General features: G+C 51.1%; 3 protein-coding genes across 6 annotated transcripts; 2 read left to right on the top strand and 1 right to left on the bottom strand.

Annotated features, from left to right (window-relative positions):
- The first annotated feature begins 1278 nt into the window (after window positions 1-1278).
- On the top strand, window positions 1279-13446 carry c5 (complement component 5). 2 transcript variants are annotated; one of them, XM_054774602.1, is made up of 42 exons: window positions 1279-1525; window positions 3531-3726; window positions 3792-3945; window positions 4047-4117; window positions 4185-4282; window positions 4350-4432; window positions 4514-4604; window positions 4678-4786; window positions 4856-4988; window positions 5072-5187; window positions 5253-5441; window positions 5859-6062; window positions 6144-6356; window positions 6424-6573; window positions 6649-6775; window positions 6844-6909; window positions 6980-7174; window positions 7257-7341; window positions 7403-7485; window positions 7577-7716; window positions 7785-8018; window positions 8094-8154; window positions 8227-8316; window positions 8428-8640; window positions 8711-8786; window positions 8884-9043; window positions 9119-9223; window positions 9291-9462; window positions 9526-9650; window positions 9863-9943; window positions 10086-10238; window positions 10351-10413; window positions 10493-10583; window positions 10651-10690; window positions 10757-10859; window positions 10925-10999; window positions 11076-11181; window positions 11805-11888; window positions 11968-12057; window positions 12132-12224; window positions 12329-12467; window positions 12543-13446. In XM_054774602.1, the coding sequence occupies exons 1-42, from the start codon at window positions 1455-1457 to the stop codon at window positions 12679-12681; spliced, it is 5067 nt and encodes a 1688-aa protein (XP_054630577.1). In that variant the 5' UTR covers window positions 1279-1454; the 3' UTR covers window positions 12682-13446. The 2 variants fall into 2 exon arrangements, with proteins under 2 accessions (XP_054630577.1, XP_054630576.1); XM_054774601.1 differs by having other exon boundaries at window positions 10636-10690.
- Window positions 13233-19721, bottom strand: tti2 (TELO2 interacting protein 2). 2 transcript variants are annotated; one of them, XM_054774617.1, is made up of 10 exons: window positions 19662-19721; window positions 18777-19265; window positions 18502-18692; window positions 18360-18417; window positions 18163-18291; window positions 17990-18082; window positions 17745-17932; window positions 17535-17678; window positions 17313-17472; window positions 13235-17240 (listed from the first exon to the last, which is right to left on the bottom strand). In XM_054774617.1, exons 2-10 carry the CDS (start codon window positions 19257-19259, stop codon window positions 17175-17177), a joined length of 1512 nt encoding a protein of 503 aa, XP_054630592.1. In that variant the 5' UTR covers window positions 19260-19265; window positions 19662-19721; the 3' UTR covers window positions 13235-17174. The 2 variants fall into 2 exon arrangements, 1 of the variants encoding a protein (XP_054630592.1); XR_008570129.1 differs by having other exon boundaries at window positions 13233-16798; window positions 17313-17678.
- LOC129180295 (dickkopf-related protein 4-like) lies at window positions 19179-21673 on the top strand. Of its 2 annotated transcripts, XM_054774620.1 has the most exons (4): window positions 19179-19543; window positions 20854-20976; window positions 21062-21149; window positions 21209-21673. In XM_054774620.1, exons 2-4 carry the CDS (start codon window positions 20854-20856, stop codon window positions 21496-21498), a joined length of 501 nt encoding a protein of 166 aa, XP_054630595.1. In that variant the 5' UTR covers window positions 19179-19543; the 3' UTR covers window positions 21499-21673. The 2 variants fall into 2 exon arrangements, with proteins under 2 accessions (XP_054630595.1, XP_054630594.1); XM_054774619.1 differs by lacking the exon at window positions 19179-19543 and having other exon boundaries at window positions 20455-20976.
- Window positions 21674-21751: the final 78 nt, after the last annotated feature.

Raw genomic sequence — 21751 nt, 5'->3', positions numbered from 1 at the left:
AGAGCTGAAATCCTTGAGACATCAGTTTAAGGCAGCCACGGAAGAGGAGAGACCTGCTCTGTTGGAACTCACCAGCATCATAAGGAAAAAGCTCATTACGTTGAGGAGGGCTGAATGGCACCGAAGGAAGGGAAAGGAACGGGCTCGGAAGCGGAGTGCCTTTATTGGAAACCCCTTTGCCTTCATGAAGAAGCTACTGGGCCAGAAGCGAAGTGGCCACCTTGCTTGCCCCATAGGAGAGATTGACAACTATCTCAACGGCACCTTCTGTGACGCCACAAGAAACCAAGAGCTTGGCACTTGCAAGGCCCTGGTGACACCTCCAGAACCAGTGTTCCAATTCAACAGTGATGAGCCCACCCTGTCAGAGGTAAGGGAAGCTGACTGCCTGTACACTCCAACGGCAGCTCAGAGGATTCAGCCTTCTTGGGGTCCATCAGAGGAGAGCATCCCAGATGGTGACTTAATAGTTCTACTGGGTTGAGGGTGTCCAGTTTGGGACGCTTAGGATCTCATCTCTGCTCTTTGCAGATGATGTGGTCCTGATGGCCTCATAAAACTGTGACCTTCAGAGGTCAAGCTGAGTCAAGCTACCAAGTGAGTGACGACCCCACTCCTCCTGACCTCCTCTGACCGGGGCCGCCACTCAACCGTTCTTGTTCTGACCCACAGGTACCGTCTGCCACTGGACTCTGGTGCCACGGTGGACCCATGGCCCGCCCAATGTACTTCTTCTGCCTTCAGACTACATGTCCCACCTGGATGAGTACGCGCTGGACCTCCAGTTGTTCAGCTGCCCTGCACAGTGATGGATGTTTACGTTACACACTGCAATCATGATATCATTAAGCAAGTCTGATACTAATAAACTGTGATTACAACGTCATGCACATGCTCTCATTCACTCGTTCACAAACACTAAGTGCATGAACAGGTGGAAACCCGGTCTACTAGAAACGTGATTAGCATCATGTGTAAATTCTATACTAAAGTGTTAGCCTAGTGTTTGTTTTATGTCTTTTATGAAGATGTGGTGCATGTTAACGTGTGTAAATATCCTAGCAAAGCATAACCTTCAACCCCTCTCAGCAGCCCAACAAGCTAGCTAGCGCCTCGGCTAACCTCCAAGCCAGCAGGAGGCAGCAAAAGATTGATTGATTCAATCACCGGGGGCAATGTCATGCCTCCTATTGATTTTTAGGGGACAAGTCAACATGTTGTGTAATGTCAGAAAACATTCACCTTTGGCACGTACACACACACACACAAACACACACATACACACACACACAGGAAGTTCCCAGTGACTTGACTTGACTCAGCAGCTGTCGTGAAAAAGTGCCAGCGTGTCAATCAACAAGTCACTTTGTGTTCTGACTCAACGGCAACTTGACAAGACGTGGAACTCAGCGTGTGTGTAGAAGTGAGTGTGTGTGTGTGTGTGCACGTCCAGGATGAGGGTGTGTGTCCTGGTGTTGTGTGTGTGTTGTGTGTGTTGGTGGAGGACCTGCGCTCAGGACACAACGTGAGTCTTCCTTAATGTTCATAAACATTCATAAACGTTTATTAGCATCATCAGTGGAGCACCTGCTAGCTGTTAGCATTCTTCCTTTGCTACTTAGTCACAACTAGATGGTTTAATGTTTGTAAATATTCCTTCATAGTAGTAAACCAACCTACTAAATGTAGGGACCAGAGGTGAGACCAGAGGGTAGGGCTGCCATCCATCTGAAAAAGGAGTGTTACCAAGCATGGATGACTTGTGGGACTCCTGAGCTGGCAGATACCGGCAGGCCAAGAGGGACGCGGCTTTGGCCCAACTGGTCCATCTGTGCTTTGTGCACTTGGACAGGACATTAGACCATGTTCTTCTCCTATGGGGTCCTATGGGGGGGTGCTTTGGGAGTATGGGTTTGGTGGTTGGTCACATCGCTTGCAGTAAGTCAAGCCTGTTCCTGGTGAACACTGACTTCCACCGAGGAGGGTTAGGAGTTCGAGTATCTCAGGGTCTTGTTCACAAGTGAGGGAAGACTGGAGCCTGAAATTGACAGGCGGATCAGTGCAGCATCTGCAGGAATGCAGTCGCTGTACCGGACCGTCGTGGTGAAGAGAGAGCTGAGCCGGAAGGCAAAGCTCTCAATTTAGCGGACCATATACTACAGGTCAAAAGTTTTAGAACATCACAATTGCTCTATTTGTTTCTTGACATTCAAGTGGTTCAAGTCCAACAAATAACTTGAAATGATACAAAGGTAAGTGGTGAAGTGAAAGTGAAAAGTAATGTGGATTTCACAATGATACTGTTTCAGGGACCACAAAATGGGTCAGCAATTTAAAGCTGTTGTGCAGAAATGGAGGTTGATCAAGCCTTGGCAGTTGGTGTGACTCATTCCTCCAGGTTTTCCAGGTCAGGCTCTGGAGTACGTACTACCTCCTCTGTCTGCATAAAAACAGTGTTGGGAACACACTGCGGTACTATACCCTCGTCAGCATCATTTGAACAGTATTGTCCTGGAAAAAGGCATTTGTTGCTACAAAAATGGAAAGAAAAATGGGAATTAACAATGGAAGAGAGACAGAACATCCTAACACTTGAAAATGGAGCTTTTTCCTCCAGGGTGTTCTAAAACTTTTGACAGGTAGTGTGTGTTCCCACCCCCACCTATGGTCGTGACTGAAAGAATGAGATAGCTGAAATGAGTTTCCTTGTCGGGTGGCTGGACTCACCCTAAGAGATACGGTGAGGAGATTGCTCCTCAGAGTAGAGGGGCTCAGAGTAGAACCGCTGCTCCTTCACATGGAGAGGTAGCTCGGGCATCTAATCTAGATGCCTCCTGGACGCCTCCCTGGTGAGGTGTTCCAGGCACGCCCAGCTGGAAGAAGGCCCCGGGGCAAACCTAGGACACCCTGGAGAGATTATGTCTCACAGCTGGCCTGGGAACACCTTGGTGTTCTGCCGGTGGAACCCGAAGAGGTGACTGGAGACCGGGTTGGTTAGCTCTACAACACTGCCCCCATGTGGCTTCTGTCATTCACTGCACATACACTAGAACACTTGTGGAGAACCTGAAGGTTCCTTTCAGTCTTCTGGTTCTGATGTCTTCTAACTTACTTGTTACTGATAACAATTTGCAGTAATAGTAATGATTATTTACATGAGGAATATAGTAATGAAATAGTAGTAGTAGTAGTAGAAATAGTAGTAGACTAGTAGTTGTTAGAGTCATAGAGTAGTAAAAATTGTAATAATAACAGTGATAGAAGAACTAGCACTGATAGTAGTAGTAGTAGTGATAGTAATAGTGATATTAGTAATAGTAGTGACAGTAGTAGTAGTAGTAGTAGAAGTGATACTAGCAGTACTAGTGATAGTAATTAGTTGTGTCAGAGTGATAGTAGTGGTAGTAGTAGTCGTAGTGGTGGTAACAGTCTGAGACAGAACCTTCAGATCAATGACTTCCAAGTTGGCCCGTGATGATGTTATCAGGTCAGCTGACAAAGAATCAACCAATGAGGTGTGTCGACCTCAGGTACCTTATCAGTGCCCCCCTGTGGTTGCGTGTGGACGCATTGGAGACAGTGTTGCTGCAATTGTTTGGCTTTACCGAGGAGGTGAGGGTCTACGTGTTCTTGAAGACCTCCATGGCTCCAGACCAGGTGGTTCTGGCCCGTGATGTGGTGACCCTCAACAGTCAGAACCAGCACCAGGCCACCGCCTCGCTCCGGGTGAGGCAGGACACGTGGACGCCGACGTTCCACAGCAGGTCTTCATCGTGTCCCTGTGCTTCCAGATCTTCTCAAGTCAGCTGGACAAGGGTGTGGATCACGTGATTCTCCACGTCCAATCAGCACAGATCAACAGGCACCTGTCACTTCCTGTCAGCCGCTCCAATGGGTTCCTCTTGGTCCAGACGGACAAACCTCTGTACACTCCCCAGCAGAGCGGTGAGTCGGAAGTAGAATGAGTAGAACTTGACAGAACATTCCAGACTGACAACATAGAGCGTCTATGACATCCTTCCTGGTGTGTCATGTGTTCTGTCCAGTCAAGGTGCGAGCCTTTTCCCTCAACCAGGAGCTGCATCCGGCCAATCGGACCGTCTTCCTAACCTTCAAGGTTGGCATGTCAGTCCGCAGCACCTCCATGTAAGACTTGGAGTCTTCACGCCATTTGTTTCGTCCAGGACCCAGATCATCAGACGGTGGATGTGGTGGAGATGTTGGACCTCAACAATGGAATCCCATCTATGCAGAACCCCTTCAAGATCCCCATCAAGCCAAAGTAGTGACCCGCTGGGCTGATCCAAGATGGTTGGGGTCCAGGTTGTGATGTCGTGTTGTGGTTTTAGGTTAGGAACGTGGTCCATCGAAGCCTCGTATTCTGATGACTTCAGCACCAAAGCCAGAGCAGACTTTGAGATTCGAGAATATGGTGAGAGGAGGTCCTGGTCTAGAACTCCTGCTTAACCAATGATGGAAGCTTCCAGTGGACTTTAAGACATTCTTCCGTTAGTTCTTCCCAGTTTTACCATCGTGGTCCAGCCGGAGGTCAGCTTCATCAGCTTTGGAAACTTCCAGCGGTTCTGCTTCAAGGTGTCAGCCAGGTGAAGAAACAGTGGACCTTCATCATGGCAGGCATCCTCTTCATCGCGTTGACAGTCTTTGGGGTCCTCTCAGGTACCTTCATGGCGCTCCCGTCGCTCATGGCGAAGTGTTCCTGCGCTTCGGCTTTGTGAGCAAAAAAGAACTTCCTGTTATCATCCCCAACTCTGTGATCCGAGAAAGGGTTAGTCTTCTTCATCTTCATCCTCACAATTCAAAACACTATCTAACTTGTGTGTGCGTGTGTGTTCAGTTGTTGTCCTCAGGTGACGTGGACGTGTGTGTCAACATAGAGAAGGTTCTGTCCAAACATGATGGACCCAAAGACCTGCACAGTTTCATTGGGAAGTTCTTGTATATTGCTGTCCTGCTGCAGGAGGACTCAGGTACACACACACACACACACACACACACACACGCACGCACACATTCACACCCCCCTCCTCACCCCTACCCTTCTGTCACACAGGTGGCATTAGCCAGGAAGCGGAGTTTTCAGCTGTGAAGTTTGTTAAATCTCCTTACAGTCTCAGTCTGGTGTCCACACCCCCTTTCATCAAACCTGGACTCCCTTACAACATCCAGGTGACACCTCGGTCTTTATGAAAGACTTTGTTGAAGATCATTTGAAACACTTCCTGGTTGTGCAGGTGCTGGTGAAGGACCACCTGGACAAGCCGGTGAGCCAGGTACTCATTCGTCTGGTAGAGCAAAGAATGTTCGGCCAAGCGCGAGACCTCCACATCCCACCCTGTCCTGAAGAGGCCAACAGCCAATCAGATGGCCTTGCCATTTTTGTCTGCAACACGCCCATAGAGGGTGTCAGGGCTTCTTTGAGGGTGGGCAGATTGTTATTTATTTCCTGTTAACCTGTTATTAACCTGTTTTTAACAGGTTATCTATCTTGTTCATGAGCTGTTATTAACCTGTTATGTAAATGACATGACACTCTTACTGACATGTTAAGAACATTTATTAACTTGTTAATGACCTGTTAATAATATTTTAAATTATTAACAACCTGTTGTTACCTGCTAATGAGCTGTTATTAGCCTGTTATCAATATATAATAACATTTATTAACCTGTTACTGACCTGTTAAGAACATGTATTAACCTGTACAGTTGTATTAACTTGTTATTACCCGTTAATGACATGCTATTACATGCCAACGACCTGTTATTTATGAACCTGTCAATAACATTTATTAGCCTGCTACTAACCTTTATTAACCTGTTATGAACCTGTGTGAGCAGTTTGAGACGGCAGACTCCGCCCTCCCGGCCGCCAGTCAGGCCAGCCTGAGTTTGGAGGCGGTGGCCTACCACTCGCCAAACCGCCGTTACCTTTACATTGACCCCCCGCTGCCAGGCAACAGCCTGCAGGTGGGACATTACACCAACATCAAGGTGTATTCAGCCACGCCCTCCTACGTTCCGGTCAAAGTGCTCAGCTTCCTGGTGAGAACGGCAGCAATCAATGAACAGCCTCCATAGAGCGGTTCCCTCAGAGTGTGTGTGCATGCGTGTGTGTGTGTTCAGGTGCTTTCGAAAGGGAAGGTCGTACATTTTGGAAGCCAAAAGTTTGTCACTAGCAGCGACCACAAACAAACGCTGAGCTTCGTGGTGACGAGCGCCATGGTCCCGTCAATCCGCCTGCTGGTCTACTACATCCTGTATGGCGAAGCTAGGTCTGAACTGGTGGCCGACTCTGTATGGCTGGAAGTCCGAGACAAGTGTGTCAGTGGACTCACAGTAAGGAGTGTGCACGAGGCAGACAGAAGTGTTAGCATCAAGTTAACGTGTGTGTGTGCACAAATAGACTGAGCTGTCATATGAAGCGCGGAACTACAGGCCAAAGGACAACCTTCAGCTGGATATCAGGACCAATCAGGAGGGCCTGGTGGCCCTCTCTGCTGTAGACTCCGCCCTCTTAAACTTGTATCCAAACTACAGGGACACTGTAACCATGGTAACCTAACAGCGTTGCACAATGGAGAGGGGTGCATGTTGATGTCACACTAAGAGGACGTGGGTGGGCCTACAGGTGCTGCGTCACATCGAGCAAAGTGACCTCGGATGCGGAGGGGGCGGCGGCAAAGACGCAGCCGATGTCTTCCGATTGGCCGGCCTCACCTTCATCACTAATGCCAACACCCAGCCGTCAACCAGCAGTGAGTCATCACTCACTTCATGAGCCAATGAGAAGAAGCAGGGCCAATCATGTGTGTGTGTGACGCAGGTGCAAAGTGCACGGCGGCTGTGCGGCCCACACGAGCGTTGACGGAAGAGATGAAGGAAGCGAAAGGTAAGACCCCACCTGTCAATCTTCATAGGGGTGTAGACCAAGTTCACGTGTGAACCTGGCTTCTGTGCAGCCGCCTCGTTTGGACCTTTGAAGAGATGCTGTGAGTACGGCATGAAGTACATCCCCAGGAGCGTCACCTGCCACGATTTTGCAGGGCAGACGTTCAGACATAGACGGCATCATCCGCAATGTCAACACATCTTCACCACCTGCTGTGAATTCATCCAGCAGCACCTGGACCAGGACCAGAAACTCAGCCGCCACGGTCAGTAAGAATCTGGAGGTTGCATCTGACACGCTCAGAGTGGACAATGGAAATGTGTGTGTGTGTGTGTGTGTGTGTGCAGACATGGGGGCTAACTTTGACGCAGTACCATCTCTGGTCAGGAGTTTCTTTCCTGAGAGCTGGCTGTGGGAGGTCCATCCCACCAGGTGAGAGTGATTTTTATTTGGTAAGGTTTCATGAAGGAACATTTCTACGTGGTGTTTTCAGAGGAGGTCAGCAGTCCCTCATCAAGACTCTTCCTGACTCTCTGACCACATGGCAGTTCAAGGCCATCGGAATGTTCAGGAACGGTGAGACTGTCCCCTGTCCTCCCTCCTTCTCCTTGTCTTCTAGCGTCCTGCTGTCCTTCTTCCTCTTTGACCCTGAGGTGTGCTTCTGCAGGCATTTGCGTATCCGAGCCGGTCCAGGTGTCTGTCAGACTGCCGCTCAGTGTGGACGTGCCGCTGCCTTACCAGGTGGTGCGAGGTGAGCAGCTGGAGCTGAGTGGTTCCGTGTACAACCAGCGGGAGGACGACGTCACGGTACTGGTCTGCTTGTTCCATTAGCCTACCTGCTTCAGTCTTCTGAAGTCCTTCTTTGTCTTCCTCAGTACTGCGTCACGCTGACGGCGGGGCCGGAGATGTGCATTCTCCAGTCACAGCCAGCCGCCACAGGGACAGGTTTTCATTCCACCGCCTGCATCTGGAGCCCACTGCCGGCAAATGGTGTGGGCAAGGTGGCCTTCACACTCATGGGCCTGACGGCAGGAGAATACACTCTGACCTTCACCCTGAAAACCCGCCAAGGAGTAAGCGACATCGTGGAGAAGACGCTCACAGTGGTGGTAGGTGCCATGTAGGAGAGCTCTAAGGTTAAACCTGAGCATTTGGATGACCACTGATTGGCTTCTGATTGGCAGCCCGAAGGCGTTAAGATGGAGGAATATTCTGGAGGGACATTGGACCCACAGGGACTTTACGGTACCAGCAAGCGCAGTCATCTGACCAGCTGGAGTGTCTGCCTTCGCTGACCCAATGGTGCCATTGTCGTAGGTTCTGAGAAGACAACCGTAGTGCTGAAGAACCAACCACCCGCCAACATGGTTCCCAACACGGCAGTGGAAAGAATGGTGACCATCAGCGGTGAGATGAATTTCACACTTCTGATGTCAACATTTTTACTTGTATGGAGGAGACATCAGCCATGACCGGACTTGACCAAAATGACCCACCCCCCCTTTGTGTCGGTCCCAGGTGAGATTTTGGGAGACGTTCTCTCGGTGGTCTTCGACCCTGAAGGCCTGCGACAGCTCGTAAACTTGCCTGGCGGATCGGTAGAGGCGGAGCTTGGCAGAATCCTCCCTCTGGCGCACGTGTACCAGTACCTGGAGACCACCAGGAAGTGGGATGTCCTTGGAGGAAGCATCCAAAAGAACTCAGACTACCTCAAACAGCAGATCAGAGAAGGTGAAGGTTGTCAGAGAATAACCCTAACCCGAATGTGGGCGGGGTTAAATCAGTGTGTGTTTGTGTGTAGGACTGGTCAGCATCACTTCTTTCAGACGTGGAGACTCCAGTTACAGCATGTGGACCAAGAGAGAAGCTAGCACCTGGTCAGCACACACACACACACACACACACACACACACACACACACACACACGCACACACACGTTAGTCACATGACTAAGCTGTTGCGTCTCCTGTCAGGCTGACGGCGGCAGTGGTTCGCACACTGGCCACCGTGGATCCTGTAGTCAAAGTAGACCGTCAAGCTCTGTCAGAGTCTCTCTCGTGGCTGATCCACAACGCTCAGAACCAGGACGGATCTTTCTCCGACAAGTCGTCCTTCAGACCCAACAGATTCATGGTCGTCTGGTGTTGTCCCGTCAAAGCGGAAACATTCATGACAACTTAACATGTGCTCCTTTGTGATTGGCTGCAGGCTGAGGGGGTGGAGCCTCGTGAGCGCTCCGTATACCTCACGTCCTTTGTCCTCATTGCGTTACATCGAGCGACCAGCATCCAAGAACGCATCCTGCAGCTTAGAGTGAGCGCTCTGTCTTCTTCACGTTAGAAACAATCTCAGCTTACTTCTCACTGCCGCCACCGTTTAGTTCCACGATGACAGCAAGAGGTCAGCCGCCAACTACATTTCCCAGGATGCCCTCAACCTGAAGAGCGTGTACGTGCGCGCCCTCGCCACCTATGCCCTCACCCTTCATGACCCCAACGCAGCCATCAGCATCACCCTTATCAAGAGCCTGGAGACGCTCGCTCGACAGAAAGGTGTGTGTGCACGTGCACTCATGCTATGGACATGTACGCTCATGCCTGTGTGTGTGAGTGCAGGGCACCCGGCGGTGCTCAGGTACTGGCAGGAGCCCAACATGGCGTCTGATTGGCTCAGACCTGACCAATCCAGCGGACTAACAGTGGAGACAACAGCGTACGTCTTGCTGACCATGCTGCTGAAGGTGCTGCTCTCTCATTGGTTGTTTCTGTTTTGATTAGGGGTGTAACGGTAGGCCATCATCACGGTTTGGAATGTGAGGTTCAGTTTCAGGGTACGACTCTGTACCAAACCAAATGTCTCGTACCAAAGAATGGCGTCCTGAATACATGCACCGTTACACCCCAAGTTTCCATGGAGGCAATGATTGACACACAAACTGATTCCTGTTCCAAGGGCAGGATCCAGTACGCCAACCCCATTATGTCCTGGCTGACCCAGGATCAGCACTATGGACAAGGTTTCTTCTCAGTGCAGGTACATGTCACTAAGCTCCCCTTCCTAAACTCAGTTAAAATGCAGAAGCCACAGACCAAGATTTTGGACCTTTGCAAATGTCCTCCTGGTTTCAACATGGCCTCACAACATAGCTCACTTCCTGTCCCTGTCTGTCAATCAGGACACCATCCTCACTCTGGAGGCGATAACAGAGTACAGTAGGGTCATCCCTCGAGCTGTCCTCAATCAGGACATCACAGTCCGCTCAAGCCTCAAAGGAGATCTTGCTCGTGTCCAGCTCAGCCAGAGCCGACCTGTGGCCACACCCATACAGGTTGGGTGGGGGCATCGTCTGGTGGCCAAGAACCATGAGAACCTCAACGAGCGTGTTGTTTTTCTTGTGGAGATTGAGGACATTCAGTTGTTCTTCTGTCTTTGTTGTCCAGGTGTTGCAGGACGATGTCATCACCGTGTCCACGGGATACGGGAGGGGCGTGTCAAACATCAAGGTGGGTGCTGCTTAGAGGAATCAATATGTTGCATCCTAAATGTTCCCACAATGCAGGTGAAGTAAATGTTTGACTGCAGATGAAGGCGGTCTACTACCAGATGACTCAGCCCTCTCATAACTGTAACTTTGACATCAGCATCGAGACGGTTGGCGCCGGCGCCTCAGATAGTAAGTCCACCATGGCATCCTGTTCAGTCCATCTCTATGTACTCCTGTAAAGTCTCCTCCTCCTCAGGTGCCAGCATGCGTGCTCCGCACCTGTCTGCTTGTGCCAAGTAAGACAAACATCCGTTAGGCTACATGCTAAATATCTTACATGCTAACAAGCGATAGTGTCGCAGGTACAAGCCTCCTCCTAACGAGGTGGTCACAGAGTCCACAATGACCGTGATGAAGATCCAGCTGCCATCAGGTGTGGAGGCGCATCTGGAGGACCTGCGACAGGTGAGACTATGCCCCCCCAGTCCATGCCGGGTGGCGCTGTGTTGTGACACCATGTAGCTGTGCAGTTCAGAGATGCCATGGAGCCAATCATCTCACACTACGAGCTTCAGGGCAACACGGTGGTCATTCAGATGGACTCTGTGAGTACGCTCAGCCTCGCACACCTTCACCCCCGCGCCCAGCGTTGCTTCTGACCACTTCCTGTCTGCTCTCTAGGTTCCCTCTGACATCTTCTTGTGCGTTGGCTTTCGGATCCGGGAGGGGTTCAAGGTGGATGGAGCCAGCAAGTCCCTGCTGACTGTGTTTGAGCCTCAGGACAAAGGTGAGTACAACTGGCAAGATAAAATCAAATATTTGCACAAGTGTCACATGCTGAATTTTCAGAATGTTTATCCTCCACAAATCACAACCTTATCGTGATAGAGGGGTTCTAGTGCCCAAGTGATCCTAGAAGCTATGTTGCCCTAGGATCTCCCAAGGCAAATAGGTCCTAGGTAACAGGCCAGACAAAGAGTAATTCAGATGACCCTATGGAGAAGAATTTTAGACGAGATCGCAACTTCCCCAGACGTGGAAAACCGGGGCCTCACCCAAAAAGGTCTACCCCCCGTAGACCCATTGTGTGCTGGATGGCCGTCGAAGCTGAGCTCATGCAAGTGGTTGAAAAGTTCTGGTTAGACATAAGTTAAACTCACCTCAACCCACATTTTGAGCTCTGGAACCAGACTCTTCGGGAGAGGTTGGACCTCTCCAAGCCCTGCTGGATTTCCTGTGGGAGAGAGGCAATGAGCATGTGAGGACTTACTAACATTCCCCTGGCTTGGAACCAACGTGCTGGAGTCATGCCCACTGAATGACAGGGTTACTTCCCTACACCTTTGGGTGGGGGAGAGGGTCCGCCACCCCCGGGACTCAGGTCTTTATGTGTTGTCGTCCATGTTGCAGGAAGTTTGTGCAGCAAACACTTTTCCTATCAAGAGCAGAAGCTCCAGCGCCTCTGTGTGGCTGAACAGTGCCAATGCATGACAGGTGACTCTGCCCCTGCACCTGATTGGCTACCAGTCCATTCTGTGTTTGTTGAACGTGTCACATGTCACATGTTGTGCAGCTGCATGTGCGGCCTATAGAGGGACCTTTGACCTGACCTTGACAGCCGCCAAACGCCAGCAGGAAACGTGTCGGGGTCACATCAAATACGGTGAGCGTCACTGCAACGTCCCACTCTGTGGCGCGACATGTGAAGGCAGCGGTGTGACATTGTGCTTTGTGCAGCTTACAAGGTGGCCGTCACGTCTCAGGAAGCAGAAGGAGACTTTGTGACCTTCAAAGCCACCGTAGTTGAAGTCCTGAAGAACACAGACAAAGGTAAAGAAAGACTCTGCTCTGTGGTGACCATATTGCTCACCTTGATACCAAGTAATGATGTGCTTGTGGGCGGGGCCTGACTGGCTGTCATGTCACGTGGTCAGCCTTTGAGGCGGTGAGTTCGGGCACGGAGGTGGAGCTGATTAAGAAGGTCACGTGCAGCTCAATGGACATCCAGAACCTCAAGCAGTACCTGGTGATGGGATCCAGAGGGTCAGAGGTCAAGCTGAGCCACGCTACCAAGTGAGTGATGACCCCGCCCCTCCTGACCTCTTCTGACCGGGGCTGCCGCTCACTCGTTCTCGTTCTGACCCACAGGTACCGTCTGCCACTGGACTCTGACGCCACGGTGGACCCATGGCCCGCCCAATGTACTTCTTCTGCCTGCTCAGACTACATGTCCCACCTGGACGAGTACGCGCTGGACCTCCAGTTGTTCAGCTGCCCTGCACAGTGATTGATGTTTACATGACGCACTACAATCATGATATAATTAAGCAAGTCTGATACTAATAAACTGTGATCACAACATCATGCACATGCTCTCATTCACAAACACTGTGATGTAGTGTGTTACGGAGTGTGTAATGTAGTGTGCATGTAGCGCGTCATGTAATTTATAATGTAGTGTTTCATATAGTGTGTCGTGTGGTCTGTAATGTAGCGTGCATGTAGTGTGTGATGTAGTGTGCATGTAGCCTGTCATGTTTTTGTAATGTAGTATTTCATGTAGCGTGTAATGGTGTGTCATGTAGTGAGTACGGCTAGTTAAGTGGTTACCATGGAGACAGAGGGTTCATCTTGGGGGTTCCTGTGGGGGTCCCAATGAGGGGTGGGAGCTTTCCTTCACCTCCTTGACCGTGTAGTGTGTACTGTAGTGTAGTGGTTCACTAGAAAGCTGCAATGCATTGCAATGCTCCATGAACTGACAATGGTTACTGTAAAAAAAAAATTGCAAATACGCAAAGTTTCAGCTGGACCACGAGGCCAACAGTCCAGACATCGGACACAATCCACTGGTCCATGACGCCGTGACCACGCCTCCTCACGTGTGCCCCGCCTCCAGCTCCTCCTCCTTGCCGCTCCAGGAAGTTCATGTGATCACACAGTCTTTCACACAGGAGACCATGACGTACAACATGTAAACATGTAGAGTTTGCTTTCATTACAAGTGTTTTTCATGACTTATAAGAGAGATATAATAAAAAATAATATAATAATCTGAGGTTGTTTTTCTTTTTAGCGATTACCCTCCGAAACACCAGTTGGCGTTACTGTGCCAGGAAGTAAACTGTTTTAGCATTAGCGTGGCATTTTCTGTCTTCCAGTTGTTTTTTCCACCTCACGTGTATTGATTGGTTGATTGCTTTAAGTCTAATTAAACATTTGATACGAAGCTTAGTTTCTTCGCTGTTCTGGTTTGCTTTGTTTTACCTCCCACATCCTCGCCCGTTCTCAACTTTTATTAGCCCGAACATCCTGTTTGTGACCTTTCGCTGTAAAAGTACTGCGCTGTTAACACTACATAGGCGGCATTATTGGCGAAGAATTGTAGGAAGTGAAACGTTTATTGGCCGTTTGAAATCAATGCCCGTTAGACAGAGAAAGTTAGCACCATTAGTGTTTAACGTGACTTTATAGAAGACATGGAAGTCAAACAGAGAGGATTTATTTGGATGAAGACATTCCTAAAGGAGGAAACACTGTGACGAGCACAGGACAAGGTATTTGGAATGTAGAGCTGTAAAGTCCAACATGGCAGGAGGCTATAGCTAGTCACCAAGCCACTGCTAATTCATTGCTAATGAGCTACACGAGCTCAGCGAAGGGAGGATGAAGTTTCCTTCCTCTTTCCTCTACACTAGCGAGGTAACGCCCGGTGGCGCTAATTCACAGAATCATCATCGTAATATCTAGGCGCAGCCAAGGTGTCGAGGGAGTCCAGTTCGGGGGCACTAGGATCTCATCTCTGCTATTTGCAGACGATGTGGTCCTGATGGCCTCATCGAGCTGTGACCTGCAGCGTTTACTGGGACGGTTTGCATCTGAGTGTGAAGCTTCTGGGATGAGACTCAGCACCTCCAAATCCGAGGCCATGGTTCTCAGTCGGAAAAGGGTGGATTGCTCCCTCCGGGTTGGGAATGAGGTCCTGCCCCAGGTGGAGGAGTTCAAGTATCTCGGGGTCTTGTTCACGAGTGAGGGAAGGTTGGAGCGTGAGGTCGATAGGCGGATCGGCGCAGCGTCTGCAGTAATGCGATCGCTGTACCGGACCGTCGTGGTGAAGAGAGAGCTGAGCCGGAAGGCAAAGCTCTCAATTTACCGATCGATCTATGTTCCCACCCTCACCTATGGTCATGAGCTTTGGGTCATGACCGAAAGAACGAGATCGCGGATACAAGCGGCTGAAATGAGTTTTCTTCGTAGGGTAGCGGGACTCACCCTAAGAGACAGGGTGAGGAGCTCGGTTATCCGAGAGGAGCTCAGAGTAGAGCCGCTGCTCCTTCACATCGAGAGGAGCCAGCTGAGGTGGCTCGGGCATCTAGTCCGGATGCCTCCCGGACGCCTCCCTGGTGAGGTGTTTCGGGCATGCCCAGCCGGGAGAAGGCCCCGGGGAAGACCTAGGACACGCTGGAGGGATTATGTCTCACAGCTGGCCTGGGAACGCCTCGGTGTCCTCCCGGTGGAGCTGGAGGAGGTGGTCGGGGACCGGGAAGTCTGGGCTTCCCTACTGAGACTGCTGCCCCCGCGACCCGGACCCGGATAAGCGGAGGAAAATGGAATGGAATGGAATGGAATCATCGTAATAATGACCTGCGGATGCATTATGTTAAAAATGTTTGCTGACGCTACAGAAGAGCTTTGACTGTGTCGCTCAAAGCCCCCCACCTGTGGGACGGGATGAGTCGTAAGCAGAGCCACCTAGACGGTCGCCTTGACGACGTCTTGTCTCGCATCGCCACGGAGACGCAGGAGATCACAGAGCTGGATAAGCAGCTGACCGACGGTGAGGAACACAGCGACCAATCACAGAGCTGAGACAAGCTCGTCAGTGACTTGCCAATGACCCGGCACTGATAGTTTGCATGTACTGCGTGGTGCTCAGGTCAGATTTTGGCCAGTGAAGTTCTTCGGAGGGATTTGGAGGGAATCCTTGGTGGTCTTGTACGAGAACTCAGACAAAAGGCTTGCTTTTTCTCGGGTGTCACTTCATGTCTAGAGGGCTCTAATCATGGCAAACAAAGTGTATTTAGAAGGTGGTAAGCACGTTTCTATGCCCTAACTCCAAAATATTCAATTTACTCAAATGAATCCTACTTCTCGAGTCTGAATCTGGAGCCCGAACGAGGGATTAGTATTCGTATTAGCAACTTCACTCTTAGCCAGAACCAAGACGGCAAAAAGTCCACGTGCACATAGCGGGGCCAACGCACACACACAGATGAGGAACGCACGTCCACAAGCAGAAGCTCAGCTGGAGCGGATGGGAGGCGGGGCCGGGGAGCAGCAAGTGATGTCGGACCGCCCGGCTGCACTTTCATGCTTGTTGTCCATCGGGGGGCGCCGAAGGCCAGCACACTGACACGCTGCAGCTGCAGAAGAAGAACCTACCCCAGCAACGCAAACATCAATACACACGTAGCAGGTCTCTCTCACTCAGACAAACACCACAGCAGTACTCCTCACTGTGTGTGTGTGTGATAAGGTGGAGTGTGTGGAGAAAACACTCAACAAAAGACAAGCTGAACTTCGTGAGGCTGACAGACGTTTGCTAGAAGCTCACACACGTCTACGTAAGGTAAACACACGCACACACACACACGCGTGCGCGCAGGTGGTGTGTGTCACGTCCACTGTGTGTTCCAGGTTGCGTCACAGCAGTGTACCAACAGCACCACCTGCCTGCAGCACCTGCCACTACACCTCAGGACCACCAGGGGGCAGCATCGGAGGCTGAGGAGTGTGGAGGCGGATCCAAGGGGCAGAGAGGTGGAGTCCCGAGCTCTCTGCTCCACCGTACAGGACAGGTAACACACACACACACACACACACATACAACATCACTTTTACTAGGTTTCATCATCAAATAATAAAAACATGCGTGTGTGTGTGCGTGCACGTGCATGCAGACTAGCTGAGCTTCTGTCAGGAGGCACGTGCACATTTGGATTGGACCCACAGTCAGGTATCATCACACTTTGTGCATACACACACACACACACACACACACTCCATGTAAGGGTGTTCCTGCAGGTGGAGCAGAAGAGGGCGGAGCATAGGGCGGCCATTGTACAGCTGGAGGCGGTCCATCAGGAGCAGCAGCGACTCACTCTGCCAAGGTGAGTGGGTGGGGCCATGGTGTGTGTGTGTGAATGAACAGAATAAGAATTTCATTGCATCGTATAACTGCCTGTTTTACTATGCATATGACAATAAAACTCTTGAATCTTGAATGGCTCAGTAAATTGTGTGTGTGTGTGTGTGTGTAGGAGCTTTGTGACCAACAGGAGGTGCTAACCATGTCCAGGTCTTCAACTATGTCAGCTGTGGAGGAAGAGGAGGAGCGACTCTTCATCCTGCAGTACCAAGTCAACAAACAAAGCAGGTCAACACCTCCCTCTCTTTTTTTTATTCTGATCATCATCATCTCATCAACCACTCATACTGGCTGCATGTGTGTGGGTGTGTGCGCGTGCGTGCGTAGAGCTGAGAGGAGTGGTTCAGCAGCTCCTTGCAGAGCGCCACGCCCTCCAGGACGTCTGCACCAAACAAAGACAAATCCAATGCAAGCTTAAAAAGACGGATGGCGAGCTGGCCAGGAAGGGGGAGGAGCTACGTGCGCTGCAAAAGTCTATCGAGTGTCGCCAACAAGATGCCACGAAACATTAAAAAGCACCCGGTGTCCCACTGCGGGTGCAGGACACTGACGTCTAATCAGATGCTTCCATTGTGTCAGCTCTCTGTTGCCATGGTTACTGTTGTTAGGCAGTCAAGCTCCTCCCACATGCTGTCAACCTGCTGCAGGTGGCACACATACACACACACACATTAGTGTTGGAGCTACATGCGTGCACACGCACCAACACGCACCTGAAGGTCACGGCGGGCAGCGGCGTGGAGCAGCGCAACGCAGCGAGACGCCTGGGAGGTCAGCTGATGTCTTGCCGCCTCTTGTAGGTGTGGGTCACGTGACACGTCGACCAGCAGGCGCAGCAAACACGGCAGCAACATGTCCACACGACACACAAACCTGCAACATCAGCACTTCCTGTATTCCACCCACTCATCACATGATACCGTGTGTGTGTGTACCGTGGCCACGCTGCTGCCAAGGTGATCTGCAGCGCCTCCAGAACTTTCAGGCGACTGGTCTCATCAGGTGGGTCGCTGATTTCCAAGTATCCAATGAGGATGCGCTCTAGCCGCCGCAGGTGTCGACACACGGCCACGCCCATCCTGCACACACACACACACACACGTGCTGAAGCCTAAGGGGACACTGACTGTCTCTCACACACACACCTGTTCAGGTAAGCAGGAAGCACTGAGGCGTAGACGCGCCGCAGCAACACTTTATGCTCCCCCTCCATGTGGGTGAGGAGCAGGCGCAGCACGTCGTCATGGCGAGAGGGCTTCCTGCGGTGGGTGCCAGCGGAGGAGGGGGGCTTCTCCAAAACCAACAGAAGGTCCAACATGCATTCCAGAACCCGCTACACACACACAGACACGTTACCAAGGACACCCTGCATGGTGTGTGTGTGTGTTACCTGAATGACATCATCCTCAGAGGTGTAGAGATGTTTGAATAACGCCTGGTAGACCACCTGACCTCTGTTGTACTGACGCAGCTCACATGCAGGCTGCACGCACACACACACACACACACACAGTCAGCATCCACGTATGTGTGCATGTGTGTGTGTGTGTGTGTGTGTGAGACCGTGTGGAGGAGGATGTGGTGCAGACATCGGACGCCCAGCATGCAGTTCTCCACAGCGTGGTGGTCGCTGAGGAGGAGGGCACATGGGAGGAGGCGGGGCAGGTGAGGGGCAAGGGCGGGGCGTGTCACCTGCCAAAACAACAATGACGTGGTGTCACACTACCAGGAAGCCCCCTGGGGTTAAAGGTCAAAGTCACCTGGAGGAGCGTCCATGCGAACACCAACTTGGCCGCTTCGCCATGCCGCCACGACTCCCTGAAACACACACGTGTGTACTTACATGCACTCAGGAAGTAAGTGTACTAACTGAAGTGTACTTATGCAAGTGTCCTTCCTTACTTGGTCAGTTGAGGTTGGAGGACGTCCAGAACTCCTCCCAGGATCCCACCTGTCTGCCCCTCCCCATCCTTCCCAAGTCCCACATTGCCCATCAGGAGGTGGGCGGAGTTTGTCCAGCTTCCTGCTTTCAGCAACGCCCCCTGCAGGCTCTGCGCCGCCCGTCTGGAGGAGAAGTCGCTCCACGCCTGCTCCTACACACGCGCGCGCGCGCACACACACACACAGGATATCAGCGTCCTCTTAAGATGGTGGCCGTATCGTTCCCGTGGGCTCACCTGGAAGTGCGTGACAGCAAAGACGCACACATGCGGCGCCATGGCGAGCAGCAGACCTTCTCTGGCTCCGACCCCGGCCTCCTCCAGTCTTCCCAGCAGCGCTTGGAGGGTGGAGCACACCTGGGTGGCGAGGGCCGGAACGTGGCGATAGTCCCCAGGTGGCGGCAGGCCGCGGTTGTCGTCACATGGCGCGAGAGCGGCACAGCCAATCAGAGCACAGACCACAGATATATGTGCCGCCTCAAGCTCCGCCCAAAGTTCTTCCGCTGAGGCTGGGCTGAACAGCCAATGAGCATCTGCCTTTTGGAAGAGTCGTGCGACATAGCCAATAAGAGAGTGTTTGTCAGAGGCTCCACCAATCAGGTGCCGCTGCAGATGCACCAACAGTGATGTGATTGGCGGGAGAGGGGAAGAGGGGAGGGGATTCTCTCCCAAAGGCGGGGTGCACAGATGAAGTTCGTCAAGTAAGGATGAAACATCCATGAGCAACTGAAAGACAGGAAACTCAATCAAGTGCCGATCAATGATTGCCTTCTACTTAAACAACGACGCCCTCTGTCGGTCAACAGCAGCATGAATCTTCAACACACACAAAAAAGGCTTCATGTTCTATTCTGGACAACTTTGATACACAACAGTACATAACCTACTACACACAACACACAGTCAAATGTTGCAGATGTTCAGTAATACTAATCCTGTCATACAACCGTAAATATTTGCTAGACTGCACGAGCCACGATTGCAGCTTCCGAGAGAGTCGAACCGTAAGAAATATTCGATTATTATTGCTTTTATTCTATTAATCCATAACGATTGGTGAGCAAGAAATGTTTTATGGACATGTGTAGACAAGAAAGATGACGAAGGGGGACGATTGTTTACCTGATAAAAGGAGCCAAGCAGCGGACGCTTTCGCCTCGGGCGCCGTACGACTGTTAAATGTGCCCGACCGGAAACAACATGTCTTTTGTCACAAGAGTTCCTACAGGTTCCGTTTAAATTGTCATACTGTGACTGATGTTTATTTGAATCAAAAGAACGAATGACGAGGATGAATTTAAACAAAGGAAAGTGAAAGTGAAGTTTATTCTACACGACGGAACTTTTCTCCTTTGAAATGAGATGAATTTTAAAAGGGAGATTTGACTTGGAGCTCAACTTGTTCCTACTTGATCACAGACCACTTGGCTTCGTCTCATGGTGACCATCCAGGGCCCCAGACCAACTTCTTCTCCTGCCTGAGTCAGGACCACCAGGACCAAAAGTTTTGTAGACCTCGGTGGTCCCAGAAAAATATATTTTTTTATTATATTTCAACACGCAATAAACATGAACGTCTACAAACTCAACCATACAATAAGAACGCACACACGCACGTGTGTGCGTGTGTGCGTTCTTATTTCAAAGGAATGTTTTCAAGCTGCTGCCTGAGGATGTAATTACACACACACACACACACACACACACACACACACACATACATACACACACACGTTTGTGGTCCGTCTTCAGTGTCAAATTCAAAGCCGATGATAAAAAGACGTCACACCAACCCACGCTAACCACACTGTAGCCTAAGCCTAAGCAGTAAAGGTCATACGGATGTGTGTGAAGGTCATACGGGTGTGTGTCACTGGGTAGGAGTGGTCTGTGTGGGGTCAGACTGAGGGTCAGAGGTCAGCTTTGGGTTAAAGGTCAGCATCCCTATGCGTGTGTGTGTGTGTGCGTGATGAGAAATTATGATCATCAGAGATTGTCCAGACGCTCTAATGAGTCTTGATTGTGTGTTTGTTGTTCAAGCACATGAAGCGAGTGTGCACGTGTCTCCAGGTGTGTTTTGCTGTCAGGAAGTGTGTGTGTGCGTGCGTGCGTGTGTGATGTGGTTACACTTGAAAAGCACCAGACGAGATGTGAGGCGTCGAGGGTGGATCAGAGGGCTGTCAGCGTGTATAAAAGAAGCGCTCTACGGTGTCTCCAGCAGACCAAGTCTTTCTGTCTCTTGGCTCCTTTGGGGATTTTCATTGATTTCATCAATTTTTTCCATTTATTTCAAATTTGTTCCCGTTGGATGAAGATGGCGTCAACGTGCACGTGGCTGTGGCGTGCACTGCTGTGCATGTGTCTCGGTGGTGTCCTGGCGCTGGACTCCAACACCATCAGGTGGTCCAAAGGGGACCCAAACGGTCCTGCATTGTTGGTGAGACTCCGCCCACTTTTCCACTATTTGGACAGGAAGTGATGCTGATTGGCTGGCTGTGTGTGTGTGTGTGTGTGCGCGTCAGAGGGGGGGCTGCAGTAACCACGCCCAAAGGACATCCTCTCACATTGACAGCGACACTGAGGACGCCGTCGTGTCCAACAAGACCAAAGGTAAGTTGAGACGTGCTGATTGGCTAATGGTGAAGACCGCCCACAATGTGCTCCTGCAGTTCCAGAGATGTCCGCCTGCGTGCGCTCTTCAGACTGCCAGGTGGGCTTGTGCTGCGCTCGCTACCTGACGGGGAGGCGGTGCCAGCGTGTCCCGGTCGAGGGCGATGCCTGCCTGCTGCGAGGCTCCAAGCGCAGGAGGAAGTTGGGACGCTGCAACTGCGGCACCGGTCTGGCGTGCGCCGCCCCCTCGCACCTGGAGAGTATCAGGGTCAAGGGTCAGGGCCTCTGCGTCCCCCGCCGCAGACCAGGCCAAAGGAAGACCCGGAGGACAGCCGAGACATGCTGCTGAACAGGAAGTCACGTGATTGGTTTACGCTTGATGACAGCGCCCCCTGGTGCAGTAGCACTACTACTGTGGATATTTCACAATAAAAGCTTCTGCAGTGACCACTTTTAATACACTTCAAAATAAAAGTCTTTTTAGGCATGTACATGTGTACACATGCAAAGTGGTGTTAACTCTTGAAAAGGCATTGTTGTCCAATAAGCTAGCAAACAACTTCACTGTGCTAGAATAGCCAGCAAACGAGTTGTAGTCCAAT

Source organism: Dunckerocampus dactyliophorus, chromosome 4 (genome assembly GCF_027744805.1).
Source record: "Dunckerocampus dactyliophorus isolate RoL2022-P2 chromosome 4, RoL_Ddac_1.1, whole genome shotgun sequence".
In the NCBI taxonomy this organism is placed as follows: domain Eukaryota; kingdom Metazoa; phylum Chordata; class Actinopteri; order Syngnathiformes; family Syngnathidae; genus Dunckerocampus; species Dunckerocampus dactyliophorus.
This window is presented reverse-complemented; position numbering and strand designations above follow the sequence as displayed.